This window comes from Falco punctatus (genome assembly GCF_963210335.1).
Source record: "Falco punctatus genome assembly, chromosome: 3".
In the NCBI taxonomy this organism is placed as follows: Eukaryota; Metazoa; Chordata; class Aves; order Falconiformes; family Falconidae; genus Falco; species Falco punctatus.
Window position 1 is genome coordinate 107,048,170 of NC_137582.1, and position 17,226 is coordinate 107,065,395.

Consider the following 17,226-nt stretch of genomic DNA (forward strand, 5'->3'; position numbering starts at 1 on the left):
TCTACTCCATTGTGCTGTCCAATAAGCCATTCTACACAAAAATTTAATAGTAATAGGTACATATCTGGAAACTGAGTATACAGCATCTCTGTCACACATTGGGGCTGATGAGCAGCATTCCCATGCTATGTCAAGGTTGACTCTGCAGCTACCATAGATGCAAGATTCTACTGGGTGGAATGGGAGAAGCTTGGGAATCTTGATTTCAGCAGTTCAAGGGCAAAATGTAAAACAGCTCCTGTTCCTTCCTTCCATGTACATCATAGCCCATGTGGGGGAAACAAAAAGAGAAATCCAGTTTTGTTTTTCATCCATGAGGCATAAACCCATAATCCCAGGTCTTTTAAGAGTGACAGATTGTATTTTCTCAGTAGGCCTTAAGAATTCCCAGTTAAATTTGTCGTGAAACAAGCTATGATCTCCTGAGCTCTTCAAAATTTGGCTTAGAAAGCAAGCAAAATGTAACAAATCTGGATTTAAAGCATCCGTAAACCTCACAGCAAAGTGAACTGTTCGTAACAAAGACAACAAGGTCAGCAAAGTAATGTCTACTGAGCCTTTAGTGAGAATGTTACACCCAGCCATAACATGTTATTACCTAATTTTGTTATGAAAGATGACACTTTTCTTATTAGCATTAATTTCTCGATCTATTTAATGGAAGAAAAACATTATTTGACATCTCTTTATAAATAGCATATGTGTGGGCTAAGTTGAAAAGAATCATGGCAAAGTAATTTCTAGCAATGAGACCTGCTAACATTTCTGCTTGTTCAAGTATCTGGACTAGGATCCTCTCAAAACAAACCATCTTTAAGTCTAGAAATTTTCTGGAAAACTTGGAAAATCAGGATCTTAAGTAACACAGTGCCTCTGATTTCAGCAGAGCTGTCAAATCACCTGTCTTTTTCCCTTTGGATATTGGAAACAGTCTGCCATACCTGGGACACAGGCAAAAGAACTTGAAAACACGGGAAAACAAGCCGAGTGAACTTCATGGATCACAGTGTCGTTTCAACAAATGTCCAATTCTCATTTTATTCAGTTTGCATAGTTGTACTTTCCCTGTATGGTAACCTTCATAGGTAGCCCTTAAGTGGGTTGTAAAAGCTTTCAGTTTGGCTTTCAACTCATTTTCTCCCTGTTGTAAAGGGTTATGCCTTGATACCAGGTCTGACCTTACACAGGTGGAGAGCCTGCTGGACTCAACTGTATGAACACTGGCTTTGAACAGCTGCATAATTTAACAAGAAAGTGTCTAAAACCCATGAAGTATTAAAACATCACAGATCTCAGCTTTAAAATACTGAAAAGTGATAAGCTATAACACAATAATTTAAAAAACCCAAAGGAATTCTTTTTCCCTTTGGTAGACTTATTCATAAAGAACTGTCTCTTTTGGTCTTAGATGAAAAGGATCAAATCCATAACACAAAATGAGGAAATAGCCTGAGGGAGACAGGATTGAAAATGCAATCTCTCTCCAAGGCAAGCTAGTTTATGTTATTAAATAGCTTTGCTGTGTATTTTACAGTGTTTCTATAAGATGCAATGTCAGTTGCCAGAAGATTAAAGTGACAAAAAAATTAGCTTTTAAAAAGGATAAAGAAATAAGGGATTTTCAGACTGAAGCAAGTGGAGATTAAAATATTCTCCCTTTTTTAACATCACCTTACAGTAAAAATCAACTAAACCCAGCATTCAGCAATCCAAAGGGAAGCTCGGTAACGACCACAATTTGACATAAGCAGATTTTTTCTTTTCTTTTTTTGCATTTGAGGGGAAGAACACTACAATGCAATAAAGAATCATGAGATACCACTATTTAAAATATTAAAAGACACAAACCTCCAAACTTGAAACACAACCACTAGAACTGGTGCTGCTTAGCATGCACTTTTGTCAAATCTATCCCCATGAAGGTTTAGAACCTAGAAGACTTGTGACAAACCGCAAAGATTTGACCACATTCACAATCCGGAGAATTCATATAAGGTTTTTTCTCACTGGGATGGGAAAACTTAACATATATTTACATTCAAACGGACACATAACTTACATCTCCGTTCATCAGTTTACAGTCATCATCAATCTCATCAGCACTGTCCTCATCAGAAACTTCACCTTCCTCTGCATCGTCACTGATGTTGGCTGGAAGTTTCTTCCCCTAGAAGATAAAATGATTACACAGGCAGCTTACCATGCAGCTATTGCTATTATACATCTGAAAAAAAATAAAAGAAAAATTAATCAAACTGTGCAACAGGTTCTTGTTGATTGAGAAGGCAATCATCCTTGTTTAGGTTCTTAAAGACTTTCTGTAAAATTATTTAAGTTAGGGTAGAAGCAATAACCACGCAGAAATCATCATCATTACAAACAAAAAGATGGATAGAACAGATGAAGCAGGTTTTTACCTTAACCAGTATCTTTCCTTTAAGACTTGCTGGTGAAGGGAGCTTGGTAGAATCATCATTGTGCACAGAAGACAGATCCAGTTTGTCTCCCAGGATTTCTGTAAGGTACTGAGCCATCTTCTTCTGCTGAATGACACTGCAATGGTTCTCAATTGACAAGATGACAGGGTACCTGGCAGAGACATAAGCAAGTATCATCAACTGCAAATTTAGCTTTTATAGCATTAAAAGAATAAGGGTTATTACTGTCTCAGCCATTCCTGTAACAGACATCACCACCAATGAAATCCACAGGGGTTAGATAAATCAGTGTGGGCATGGGATTGATATCCCACTACTTACTCCAGACTGAATGGTTGATTTTTTGACTGCAACAGAATAATTAAAATTCTGCAATCTGATTTATGCATTTTCTTCCAGAGCACACTTTCCGACTTTCTACACTACCCAGTCCTGACCTCCACTTCCTAACACAGAGATCCTAGCAAGCCATCCATAAGGAAAACTTAAAACTTCCTTTCCCTTCTGTGCTTCAGCCCTTTTATACTCTGAGAGGGAAAGTAATGAAGGTACCAAGAACTGAAAAGATCCCCAAAGGGGCTTTGTTTTTACCTTCCCAATTCCAACAGCCAAGTGATAAACTTGTGTTAGCTATTCCAGGAAAACTTTTCTAGCTAGTAACAGAGCAGTGTCAAACTAACAAGCCTGCAGATAAAGTCTCTTCTACAAAGACAGTAAGTATTATTTCTAGATTTAGTTTTATTGTTGTCATTTAATATTGATTCTCCAGGCCGAGGCCAAGAAATCACAATGCCTGGTGGCTTGAAAGGCATCAAGGTAAGATTTGTGAAACATCGATTCCAGTATGGTCTGTGCCATATAAAAGCACACTGAGGATGGATTTCTGTTTCGAGATGATGCACTTTTAGGATAAGCACAAAAGCCAGTATACGGTGCAGTTTTGTACAGCTGAAATATAAGGGATTCATTAATTAACACCCAGTTATGAATAAAAAGATGTCAATCCTGACATCTGGCCCTCATTAGCTCCTCATTAGGAAAAATGAGGCTTTCAGCCAGACAATGCCTGCAGGACAAAGCTTTCCAAGCTGATGACTACAGTTAAATTCCTGGCTTTGCCTGAAGCTAGCTCCTTAGCTGAATTTGCAGCCTACCGACAGCTATGCCTCAGCCTATCCTGGGAAAGAAAGCCCCTGCAAATCTAAAATATGCTTTGTTCAGTACCGAACTCTGACTGAGCATCGACACCCAGCAGGAAAAAAAACCACCCCAAATAAGTTGTAACATGTTCCCAGTTAACCTTTCTGTGAAGCTTTTAAGAATTGCAACAGTTTCATAAGCATTGCCATATATTCTGCTGGCCAGATTTCCTTTAATTTTTTTACCATGTCTTCAGGTAAATTCAAAAAATGTCAGGCTCACAGTAAGCTTACCTGGGCTGAAATTTCAGTGCAAGTTTAGCTCTATTAACGAAGGCAGATGACTGCTTTGGAGAAGCTACTGGAAAATTTTTACAGAGATATATTAATTTATCTTAAAAAATAATACGTTGACACATACATTTTGACTCTCAGGAGGAGGAATGTACTGCCAAGGTATATGAAACTTCCCACTGTATAATTCTCTGTTTTCCTGAGCTATGTACAGGTAGGGAAAATAAACTCTTTCTCCTGAACAATTGAGCTACTGTCTCTGTGTATTCTTTTGCTGCCTGACTTGCTTCCTGCCCCTGGAGCAACCAAGTGTAACTTTGGCATCACTGGAGTACACAGACATCCAGAGGGAGCGGGACACGTGGTGAAACTGCTCGCCATTCACTAAAAACAGTCACTGTCAAAACATGTTGATCCTCTGATCTTCTACAAATGGGATAGAGACAGCCCCACAACTGTGTGCAGAGTGCCCCTGCTCAGTCAGTTCGGCCTTGTTTTTTCTTTCTGAAGGCTTTGTCCCCACAGAAAACAACTCCAAATTCGTCTGGCATATGCAGGAACAGGTTAGATTTTCACTTAAGTGCCTTCATGAGGATGGCAGGGAACACCCCAGTTTATAGCCCTGAGACTCAAAAGTTGGCAGACTGTATACGTACTCATTCTTGATGAAGGCATATTTGTTGATAGTTTCAATCACATCTTTGAAGAGAATTTTGGAAGTCAAAGTGTATCCATGGTGGACAATTGGTTCACCGTCTGGCCCATCCCAGCAGTCAACTGTAGAACAGAAACAATGACACCCATCAGACAAGTACCACCTGGGGCCACCATCTGTGGAAGACTATGAAGCCCTGCAACTCCCTCAGCAACCCAGCCAGCCATGACCCAGCAAAGCAGGTACAGGTTCATTCCCACCCTTCACCTCTACCTCCCTCCTCACAGTGCTGAACATCCTTCCTCTGCAGAAACATCCTGGCCTTGACATCCCACTGTGTACAGATGACTGTTCCCATTGTTTGAGAAAGCCCCAACCAAAAAAGATGTCCTTTTAACGAGTGCTGAGGAGTATCGTGACAGGAGCATGGTACTACTTTCATTATGCTACTGCTGAACTTGAAAGCAGAGAACCTCAGCTTTCTCACACTACAAGCAAAGCCAAGACCTAGACAGCTCTAGACCTTGGAATTTGCCTAACCTTATAATTGAACGCACATGAACGTTCACATACATGAAATGCATTATTCTTCTGAAGGGTCCATTGGCATGTCCACAATCTAACCTGAGCAAACTAATATTGACCTTCTGGAAAATCGTGAAAACATGTTGATGGTCAGGATATTAAGGAAGATTACAAAACAGGTAGTGTCTCAGAAAGGCACTACAAACATCAGAAGGGACTTCACATAAGGACTTCCTGGTCACTGCAGAGACAGTCAACATTTCACATAACAGAACCCTACTCCCCCTATCAGAAATATCAGCTTTCCTCTTACGTGTAGCACATTTGCCAGTTTGGTTGCCATACACTTGGCTAGAAAGTAGATACAACATTCATTCTACTGAATGTTAGTATCCTCTCTACAAAAATAGTTTTACAATTTTTTTCTTCAGTACCAACAACACTACTCTTCAAATGCCTGCCTTACTTCCATGTTCAAGAAAATTTGTCCATTATACAGCAATATTATTTTGCTGTTCTTTATGAAGGGAAGACACCGTTTTACTAGGCTTTTTCCTCTACCCAATTACCATGTCTTCTGCAGAAGTCATGAGTCTTCCTTTACAGAGGAGAAACAAAACTACGGAGCCTACTGACGGTTCCTGTTTGATCTTTACCTTCTACGCACCGACAGCCAGATTGTAGCACCCATGCATACATGTCCACCCTAGACTGGGACATCAGCTGATCTCCCATGAGGTAGGTATTATGTGAAGAGGTAATGAAATAGTGACTCAAAGGATAACTCATGTCCTGATTCACTTGGTAGTGTTCTGGGTTGAATATGTCCCCTGATGGACTCCGCATGTAATTGGTGAAACCTGTAAACAAACAATACTATAAATAATACAGTTCTGTCCTTTTTGTTGCTGTAGCCTTCCTAAAATCAGCCTAAAAATGCATCCCTACATTCACTAACACATTCATGAACATATAAGAAAGATAAATAAATAAACAGCACCACTGCATCCCAACTGTCTCAATGACCAATTGTGATTATGACTTTCAAGAAATTTCTTGCTGCTTTGTATGTCTTCCTGCTCTGTCTTTCCTGAAAAAAATATCTGTTCAAATCAAACCTGACATTTTAAGCTTATAATCTCTGTCAAAAGACTATGTTGGTCGCATGGCACATAAAAACCTCCAGAGATCTGTGGTAATATCCTGGCATTGCTCCTCAGTGAAATGAGTTGAAAGATATACAGTATTGTACTGCCTAGAGACAGTTCCTAGTGACCCAACAGTTTGAAGCAAGGGAGATACTCTCCTCTATTTCTCCTGAAAATACCAGAAGAACATCAACACGCATTAGCTTGTACAAGCAACAGTCTCTAATTTTGATATGACCTCGCATGTGCAAGCATACTTGTGGATGGGAGAGACCTGCAGTACTGCATTACTGTCACTTTATGTGACTGAAGTTCACTCCAGGTTTGACACCAAAAAAATCAATTATCTGTAGTACTTTCAGTGATGCTACCAGAAGAATACATTTTCCAAAGTAATGGGATGCTTTCAAATCATGCAGACAGTTTCTGTATTGCAATCATCACTCTTGCTCAGAAGCAAAGTTTTAGCAAGTTGTATCTTTTATCTGTGTATGAACTTTCTGCTCTCAGATCACCAGTATACATTTGTGCACATATACAGACACATTCACAAGGCAGACTAACATTAAAAACTGTAACTTCCATCTCGTCCCCTCAAAATTCTTTTCATTCAGCATGGATGAAAGACTAAGATTTCCATCCACATCCTGGCTTTAACAGCTGCTGACAGCAATGATGCCTTTATTCAAAAGGTCTCTACTTCAAGACTTTTAATTCTGCCATTTCACTTATTATTCCATAAATAAAACAGTGCCTCTATAAAAATACTGCCAAACTTCTAAAGGTCTTAATGCACTTTCTGTGACTGTTGCTGGTCTTTGTTTCTGGTGCTTTGTTTCACTAAAGCTACACAAGGCAAAATAACTCCAGTTCTCAAAATCAGTCTCAGAATATTGGTCTATAGAACACAGAAAAATTGAGCTTGAATAGAATTTAAGATAAATTGTCACCATTATGATGGTTCTTATAGGCTTTACATTTTGTGTTGATGGAAGTTTTATTAAAGGAAAAGAGATGATAAATACAAATAGCAGCCAAGACTTTCCAAACAATACACTAGGAAACAGTGCTAGGGAACATCAGTCTAGCCTAATATTTGAGTCTCTTGAAGCATATATCATGATCAACTAGCAAACAAGTAATACAGCTGAAGTTAAAAAAAAAATAAATTACTAACCAAGTCAGAGCAGATACCATGAAAAACTGATAGGGCACAGTATTTGACAGCAAACATGGAGCTAATCATTCCTGACAAGTTAATAATTTCTTCTTACTACAAACCAATCAGCTGCTACAACATTAATCCCACACACCACTGTTAGGGCAGCCTCTGAAACAACGCCACTGTTTGCTTAAGCAACTTTAAGCAATTGTTAAAATATATTATCAAAATTGTTATAAGGAGTTCACACTAACTGGATCAATCAGCCCTAGGATGAAGAAATACAACATAATCAAGATACTGTTGGCAGTGTGTACGGTAGATCTCCAGTATTTACACACTGGGGAAAAATGTACTGACACTGCGTTTTATTTTGATCAACAGAGGAAGGTAAGAGGGCAAGACTATGTTGGATGAGCTAAACATCAAGGGCCAGTCCAAGGTGCTTCACGAGAAAAGCCATCACAGCTGAGGACGTGAGGCAAGACAGACACATGAACAAATATGAGTGGGCAGAAAACATTGTACTACTATTTTACTACTACTGAAGTGCTTCTTAAGTGTGGGCAGGATGCTCTTGATGGGCTTTATCAATTTGACGAATAAACATACAGCTTCAGTTTCCATAGCTGTTGAACTTCAGTCTCTCTAGGCAACACTCCATTTATTTTCTGGAAGACAAGAGGGATCTAAAGTCTGAACTACATATAAAGACAAGAAACGAGTAACTTCTCTGTGTGTGCATGTGCACAGGGATGTGCATACATGTATACGTATGCAGATAGACATCTATGTTTTCTAAGGAGGTCTTTTTTCTTTGTCAGTAGCCAAATCCAGCAGCGTGCCCCTTGTCAGCGCCTCAGTCACCTCTGCTCAGATGTTGTCATCAACATGCTCCAGGAATCTCCTGCATTAGTGAAGCTCTAGATTAGATATGTTCTGTTCGGCTGCACTTCTAGCAAGATACCAGAGAGGCTAAAGTCTCCCATAAGGAGCAGAGCCTGCTAACATGAAGATTTTTCCAGTTGTCTCAAAACAACCTCATCTCCTACTTCCTCCTGATCGGGAGATATTGGACTGCACTCTAATCCTAACCCATAAACTCTCAACGGTTTTGTCATCCATTCTTAGGCAAAGCAATTCTATAGGTCAGGCTAGTTTTTTAAAAGTTTTTCTTTCCAGTATGGAAAACTACAGTTTGAAAAGCCTACTTACTTTTCTAGCTATGAGGAAAGCATGATAATGAACCTGATTATTCATTATTTATGTGACTGCCACTGACTATAAAGCACCAGAAAATAAAACCATGAATATGTCAACTGCTACATTCACTTGGCATCAGTATAAGCTTTAAAATTAATGGAAAATTTAGTCTGAAATTAGAACAGACCTGAATCCATCCTAAGAAACCATCATTTCTTGAAAAAAATAAAAAAAGAAACATATCCACCTTACACAATATATGAGAAACTACCTACTTCTCATGCAGTAAACCAAACTGAACTTATATTTTGCCACTTTTCACTATGACAACAAACCCACAGAAATGGACAAGACTGATTTTCAAAGGGTCCTGGATCTTTTGCACAGAATCTAATTCCTGAGGAATGTACTCTGTCCTTGGAGTCAATAAGATCTGGCAGAAGATTTACTATTTAGGGGAAAGCATTTAGAATCAGTCCTCCCTCAAAATAACAGCTACCCTCATGATGGTACAAGCATCATTATATTCAGAGCGAAAGCTTTAGCAGCAGAGGTCAGGAAAGCATGCTTCTAGACAAATTTCATCTGTCATCCCACTTCACACATTTACTTCGGATGAGATCGCTCCTTTTATTAAAACTTAAAGGATTTCCAAAAATACCTGCAGGAATGATGCCACTAAATTCTACTGTATTTTCCAAAAGCACAAATAAAGACACATCCAGCTCCAGCTGACCTTCAATGACCACTGCTTCATCATGACATACACCTTTTAAAAAAAAAAAATTCCAAAGAGTAGCAATTTCCCTTTAGGTCCCTCAGCAAATAACAGATAATAAAAAAATAATAATAATAATAAAAAAAAAACAACAAAAGCAAACCCTACTGAACAGCATAATCCATACAACAAGACAATTCTATGACTATATACTGTGCAAACAAATGCAATATTCTCATAAACATTTAAACATTTGCCTTTTTCCTACATAAGCTACACCAGCCAGCTCACCATCAATCCCCAGAGCTCCCTCCTTCTTGTTCTCCAGGCATGGTTCAAACTTGCTGATGATTTCCAGGCAGTGTTCCTTAGTCACATTCGTCATCTGTAAAAGTAGCAAAAATGAAGTGTTACCTAGTAATCACAGCCTCTCTTAGCTCTTTTCCCTGTGTACAGTTTAACAACTGGCCAGATTACCCATAATGGTACTAACGATTTCCAGTTACCCAACGAGATGATCACTCCTGTCAATCAGTGTCAGGTCTGATAAGAACTCAGTGCTTTGTGAAAAGTTTGCCCTATTGGCAGCTGCCGGATCACAGCCGATAGACCGAGCTCCGCTTTGTAGGTCAAATCTGGTTAGGGCGTTATTAGGCACACAGAGCATCCAAACAGAACAAGCTTTGTCACAAACCAATGGGATTTCTTCTCTTGTAGGATTAAAGGATTAGTTTGCATTATCAAAGGGGTTTTACTTTAAAATAAAACAAGAAAATGGCTCATCTTTATGCAGCAGACAGCAAAACCAATTAGTGGCAGGGTAACAGAGAATTAGGACATAATGCTCTCAGAATGTTCTTTAGGGAGTACAATGGGAAATACATGTTTGTAAAAGTTGTTGTTTATAAAAAAAGGGTCATTTATGACAAGCTGTAGCTTTTTTGACCTTGCAGTGTTTTCATAATTCAGTTTTAACACTATTATTTAATATTCCTGATGTTTACTGTTGATTTACCCTCTAATTATTATCCCTGCTATTATTTAATATTCCTGTCCTGTGTGGTCCTGGAAATCCTTTCCATTAGATGCTGCACACGACACATGAAAATACAGCCCACAGTCACCACCACTGGGGACTGCCAGTAAAGCAAACCTTGCTGACGACTGTTTTGGCAACATGGAATCTTTGCTCTGGAGGGAAATGAAACCACCAGCATATCTGCTACCAGATCCAATGCCTTTTCTGGGTGTAATTTAAAACCTAATACATAAAAGTAAAATAGAAGGAAGGAAAAAACCCTATCCCTTTATTTTGCCATACATTATAGGTTTGCTAGGTTCAAAAGATAAAGCTCTGGAGCAACAGAAGGTTTTTCTGGTACAGCTTCAAATGCACAGAATGAACATTTGTTTTCCCTGCATACTGTATGAGAAAGGGCAGCACTAGGCAAGGGAGAGAAGCCCCACAGGCATGAGTTGTCCATGTCAGTGATTAGCTGAGCTCATTTGTGTCCTGTGGCAAGTGTTCATTTTCCTCTCACCATCTGGAGGATCAATTGACCAATGAAATGGAAACATACCCCACTAAAAAGACAACTGCCAGAGAGGTGGCTTTTTGTGTTCATTCATTTCTTAGACAACATTTGAAACTGATGGAGAGGTATGACTTACAGGCATGGAGCTTCAAAAGAGATCATGAGAGGAAAAAGGCAAAGATGAGTCAACACATTTGTTCCTGCATTGACTGCATCTTGCTATCCAACTATTTTCCCTCACTTCAGAATCTTCCACAAGTCTCTAAATGAAAGATCACAGGATCACTCAGGGACCTCGGGAAGTCATCCAGCCCAAAATCCTACTCATACAAGGTCATGTCAGTTAGCTTAGGGTGTTATCTAGTCTGGTCCTCGAAATCTCCAAGGATGGAGGCTGCACCACCTCTCCAGGCAACTGTCCTCATAGTACAGATACTCGATGCCTTGCTGTTTTCTGGCCTGCCAAATTACCGTGTACCAGAAACACCCAAACCTGTTCTGAGCAAGAAGTATTTGGGATACGAGTAAAAGTGTTAGGCTTCCAGGCAGCTCGGTTACAAAGAGTCCTAATGCCATAAAGGTTCAAGTCAGTGACAGAGGAGGCAGAGCAGTGGGCATGTACATGGTGCATCATACACACAGAGATAAAAAAGCTTTTCTCCTTCACCATTAAACAATAAGAATATATCAACACTAGTTTCCTTTTTTCATGAAAACGCATACGAACTGTCAGAAAGTGGACTTCTGTAACTTCAGTGTGCACAAGTGACTGATGGACAAAATTTCTAATGTGACTGATGTAGGCTAGCCCCGTTGTTAAATCCAGTAACACAACTGGATAGCATGTACCGCAACTCAGCACATAGTTTGCTGGTATTTTGCTGAATGGGTCTAAACAACTATAAGCACAAGGTATAGGTGCACTTCAATACCTGTACGACAAAGCTTATAAAGCTATAAATTAACATCTCTGAAGAGCTGTTTGTCTCAGATTCATAAGCAACATTAAGTATCATGCTCATCATTATCTACTGACTCCTGCCACCACCACCCCTGCCCCATATTATTATACAGTGTATATAAACATTACCTGGCTTGTCAGACAAAAATACTTCACCTGTTTCAGGTCAGCAAAATGGGAAAATAATCTTTTAACACCCACTTCAGCAACAGAGTTAAAGCACTAAGAAGCAACTTAATAAATATTTCTATACATCCTCACAATACTTTCTCAGACATTAATAATCCTCTCAACAGCTTTTCAGACATAATCTTCCACTTTACAAACTGAGATAGTGTGACCAAGTAATTCAGTGTCTCATCAGGGACTATGGACTATGTGCTAAGTCAAAAGCAGAGACATAAACACCACCTTTTTCACCAGCGTACTGAATACTGGGAAAATACAGATACTGATGGAATTGCCCTAAGAGAGCACATGAAAAAGAAAGAAACTAGAGAGACTATATTTAGGGGCATAACAAAAGAGCCTACAGAAAAAAAGATGTAGTGAAAGCAAGAAAATTCCACAAATAGTCATGCAAGCCTACAATATGAAATTCACGTGGCATCTAATCATCTATTTTTCATACATATGACAACAAATTTCCCACCCCTTTCAAAAGGCAATGCATCCCCAGTGGCAAACAAAGGCATGCAGACTGGAAGTCTTTTCCTGGCTTGGACCTACCTTCTGTTCAATTTCCAGAAAGCGTCTCAGGTCATCTGTATCTAGGTAGTCTTTGTGGTTGCTGTATGTGAGCATTAGCAGGTACAAATCACGCCGTGTTGACATCATCTTATAGAATGCGCAGAACTCATCAAAGCCCAGTGTGCCCTGGTTATCATCCGTGTCAGCCTCCTGCATTACACAGAAATAAAGCAATGAGATACCCAATTGCTCAGCAATAGCTTAAACAAACTTTAGAAAAACAAACACCTGCATGAGAATAAAGCAACACTGAAATTAAATGCAGGTTGATACTGCCTGACGTGGCTACTCGCTGTACAGCCTGCTAGAAAAGACTGATTTATCAGGCTGATGCTTGTCATGAATGCTCTGCACAGCTTTCCCCTTTGAACCTCTTAAATGTATGCATTGGTGTGTGAGCCAAGAAACAACTCTGAAGGTCTTTCTTATTCCACAGGGAACTCTGCTTGAAGCATTTCTTCTACCTATGGCAATGAAGTAAGACAGTCTACCCTGCAACATAGAACAGAACATGCATATGTCTGGCAGAATTACCCATTCATATTTTCTTGAGATCATTAGAAGCCAAGTAATCTTGAAATTAATTTTATATCCGGGATTTGGGAGGATAACTGTTAAATCCACGACCATAAACTAGTAAGATCTGCAAGAATACTGTTTTGCAAGTAAAGAAAGAATCATCAGTAAATGCTACCATATTCTCTCGTATATCTGTCCCATACAACGTTTATGTTTCTTGGTTCTTTACTTTTGAGGGTCAGGTGCTCCAGCCTGTGATCCAGACCACCCTCAGTTCTATCAGTAATACTACTTACTGTTTGCACACAGTGGAGGCAGAATTTCTTCAAACAGATCTTGTGAGAGTCTGAACACAAAGGGATCCACCCAATGATAAAACTATTTGGAAATGAGATTATGGAATTACTTTGTTTCCTAAAAGCCTAGAAGCATGAAAAAATGAATGAGAAATTCTTGCCAGGGAAAAGTATGAAAAAGGAAAGCTACAATGTTTCCCAAACAGGACCAACACTTGCACATTTTTACCAAAAAAAAAAAAAAAGCTTATCCAGCAGTTCCTACTTTGCTCTCAATAAAGCACTTATCCACATATTGCTTTGCTCACCTTCACTGTAGACACGTTCAAGCACACTTCAGGCCACAAAAAAAATCAAAAAAATAAGTAAGCTGGCCATGTTTTTACCAGATCTTCATATTTTTCACTGAATTTCCTCCACATACTGCCATATATGTGCAACTTCTATCTGATGAACAAAATGCTGATAGCAAGCTCTCACCCCACAGACAGCAGCACTGAGCAGCCTTCACAAAACACTTCTGTCCTGGCAAGCCAACACCACGTCAGTCATCTGCCCAAGAACGGTACTGCCATAACTCACCATAATCCTGCAATTTATTCTAAAGAACCCACAGAGATTTTTAAGAACCTGCACAGCTTTCTCTTTCCTGATTCCCAAAGTACACCCTGCACTCGGTCCCTACACTCTTTCATCTTGATGGAGCTCACTATTTTGTCTCTTTTCCAGCCTCACGCTTCAGCCCTTTCAGAGCCTGTATCAGCTACAACACTGAAGCTGACAGTCCAATGGAGGAAGTGACTGGAAGAATGAGAAGTCATGAAGTCATAGATGCAGCTTCTTTAGAAATGAGCCCCAGGTGAAAATGTGAATGCGTTTGTGAGCAAAATATAGCTAATAAGAATGGCTTTCCCCACTGTAACTATGCCAAGATTTTTTTTCAACAACTCCCTACTTTTTTAACTAGAAACTAATATTCAAGGTAACTTTCTTCAAGACCTATACATAAACTACCCTATTATATCTTAAAATACTTGGTGTATTATAGCTATTTCATTAACCAAGAGATTTGATTTTTCATTTCAAGCCTGCTTAATAGTCTAATTTTAAGCTATCAAAGAGCAATTATATTTTCAGTTGAGACCAGCTCAGTTTCAATTATGCATTGCATGTGGAAGAAGCACGCCTCTTCTTTGTTAGTAGCATTTCTAAAGCACAATACACATAGTAGTTGTCACTGATTACAAGCAGTAAATCTGGAATGCAGCATACAATAAGAGTGAATTTTTTTTCCCACTGAAGTTTTACCCAGTCCCTTCCATTTGACTTGCATCAAACCTAATGGTTCACCCTGGAAAGAGAATCACTTTAATCTACTAATTTTAATGAGTTTTTCAATTAAGTTCTTCACTGAGCTACACTTGTAAGCCTAATTGTTTGCTGCTATGAAACAAAAAAAAAACCAAAAAAAAAAGGGGGGAGGGAAGAAAACAAAAAGTAATGGGCAACCCCCCTTGGTTTTCTCTGGCCCTACATGCATGATTCTCAAAGGCTTTTGAGCCTGGAATATGTCCCCAAAACAAATTATTGGAAATCTAGCGATCACTAAACTAGCATGACTTTGTAGTAAACATGAAGCGGAGCTCAAATAGCTGCTACTCCCAATGTGAGATTTTCAGGCACCTAGATATACATTATATTTCTAAAGGCACACATATACTCTGTCCAGACATTGCACCAGAAAAATTATAATAGCTGAAAAGTCCTCACTTCCAGTGCTCCCCTAAGGGACAGCCTGCAGCTCAGAGGTAACAATTCTGTGCATGGAAGCAAACAGGACCTAGCAGATACTCTTGCAGAGATAGAACCACTCATCCCAATAGCCACTACTTTTGGAATTTAAAGAACTTTCAGTTGGCAGAAAATATCTGTTTTGCACAAACTGCTGTTTAATGCAATAGCCTCATGTGCCATTGTTTCGGCTCAGAACCATACAGGTGTTAATCCACCAACTGGATAACTTATCACCAGCAGAAGTGAAAGACACAAACTGACTTTTTCTTCTTCCACAAACGAACAACAAAGGAGAGGGTATCTGCAAAATCCTGGTGACTAGAGTTTCACTCCATTTAAAACTACCTTTTTCTATTTGGAAATATCTATGGTGTTACAGCATGGACAGATCTACTTCCAAAATTAATTCTGGTCCACATAAATTTTATGCAACAGAAACAGAAAATAGTAATCAAAACGAGGGTTGGCATTGTAAGAGCAGCCTGGCAGAAATGAGCACCCAGCTTCCTGGGGCATCTGTGTGCTATAAACGCTTTATTTCTCTTTTACTAAGCAGCATACAGAAAAAACACTCATGTATTTCAATTCTATTTCTAAACTTCTGTTTACATTTCCCCCCTAGCTGCAAACTCTTTTTTTTTTTTGCAGGATTTTCTGCTTCTAAAGATCAACCCACCCAAATGATGGGTACAATATTAGCCTAGGATAACCTGTATCAGCTGATTACTGGAAACTCTCCAATAGCCTTTCCTTCCCTCCCCATAACCTTGAGTTGCTGTGCTTTGCAGAGTTACCCTGCTTTCCATGCTCCATTTGAGCGTATTTTACCATTTTGGGCCCACAAAAGAATTTACATTGCACATAAGATGCAACCAGTCAGGCTCCAGCATCAGCTGTCAGCAGGATGAAAGAAAGGGCAGAAAGAGATTTAAGTTAAAAATATTTTCAACGCAGAGGAATTAGAATAAGTACATACAGCCATGGAAGAGAAGGAAGGTTTCAAGGCACATTTTTTCCTCAAACTAGTTGTAAGATTTCCAAGTTACACTCTTCTTCCAAATTACTCTCTAACACTTTTTGGCTATAGTTAAGAGGCCATAAAGCGGGTCTATAAAGACTGACCACAGCAAAATGCAGCGGCTACATTTGTTTCTAACCGAGGAAAGAGATTATTTTGCCTGCCTTCCTTTTCTCAGGAATAAGTTATAAGAATGACAGCTTTGTGCCCAAACTGACTAGAAAATCACTCAATTGTACACAGCCAACAGTTGTTCAGCTTCATGTTAAAATACTTATCAAAAGTCACGCTGCCTGCCACTGTCCTTAGCTTCTCCTTGGTCCCACACAAAGCTACCTGTACTGTGCAGGAAACCATGTCTCCATGAGGTTGGCACATAAGACTCACTATATGAGCTATGTAACTTTATGGCAGTTTAATAAAGAAGAGCTGACATTCTAAAAATTATTTGCACAAGATTTATAAACTTTATCATAAAGCCTCAGTTGACTGCTTCTTTTCATTTTTTACTATTCTCTAGCAATGGAACAATTCTATAATTAGTGGCTGTCATCAGCAAAAGTACTTTTCATTCAAAAGGCTCTTAATACCTTCTAAACCTTGGAGCTTAGGGTTTACACTTCTCACCGTCCCTCTCTATGTGTATCAACTTCTTATACCAGTAGGTAATTGTCTAGGGAATATTAATTTCAGAAGAATGGCATAGAGCCCTCCTAAATGATAAACAGAGCCTAATTTTTCCATCTTAGCAGAGATCATGTCAAAATGAGAGCAACAGTTCACTAGCATGATTCAGTAAAATGATTCCAAAGACTCAGATATGATTTCAGGTTTCTATTTCATAGGATTGAAGGTTTCTAATGTTCTTGTCCTAATGCACTGAAAGAAAGATTAAAAATGAGAGGAATGTTTATGCTTTGGCAATACCAAAAGAACTATTTGTTTCAAAGTGGTCTTCTAACCACACAGCTACAGGCAAAAAATATGTGTCCAGGCAGTTTCATTCTATAAGTACTTCATCAAACCAGGAAAAATGGCTCAAAACAAGAACAGCTTTGGAAAATGAAGACA

The 17,226-nt window shown here is 39.1% G+C and overlaps 1 protein-coding gene across 1 annotated transcript in view; it reads right to left on the reverse strand.

Annotated features, from left to right (window-relative positions):
* PLCH2 (phospholipase C eta 2) overlaps positions 1-17,226 on the reverse strand; it is a 121,937-nt gene that overhangs the window by 25,337 nt on the left and 79,374 nt on the right. Inside the window, exons 10-15 of the mRNA XM_080381269.1 lie at positions 12,508-12,678; positions 9,574-9,667; positions 5,708-5,911; positions 4,528-4,648; positions 2,418-2,589; positions 2,060-2,167 (exon numbers count right to left, since the gene is read on the reverse strand). Coding sequence (XP_080237395.1) covers positions 2,060-2,167; positions 2,418-2,589; positions 4,528-4,648; positions 5,708-5,911; positions 9,574-9,667; positions 12,508-12,678 — 870 coding nt within the window. The remainder of the gene's footprint in view (positions 1-2,059; positions 2,168-2,417; positions 2,590-4,527; positions 4,649-5,707; positions 5,912-9,573; positions 9,668-12,507; positions 12,679-17,226) is intronic.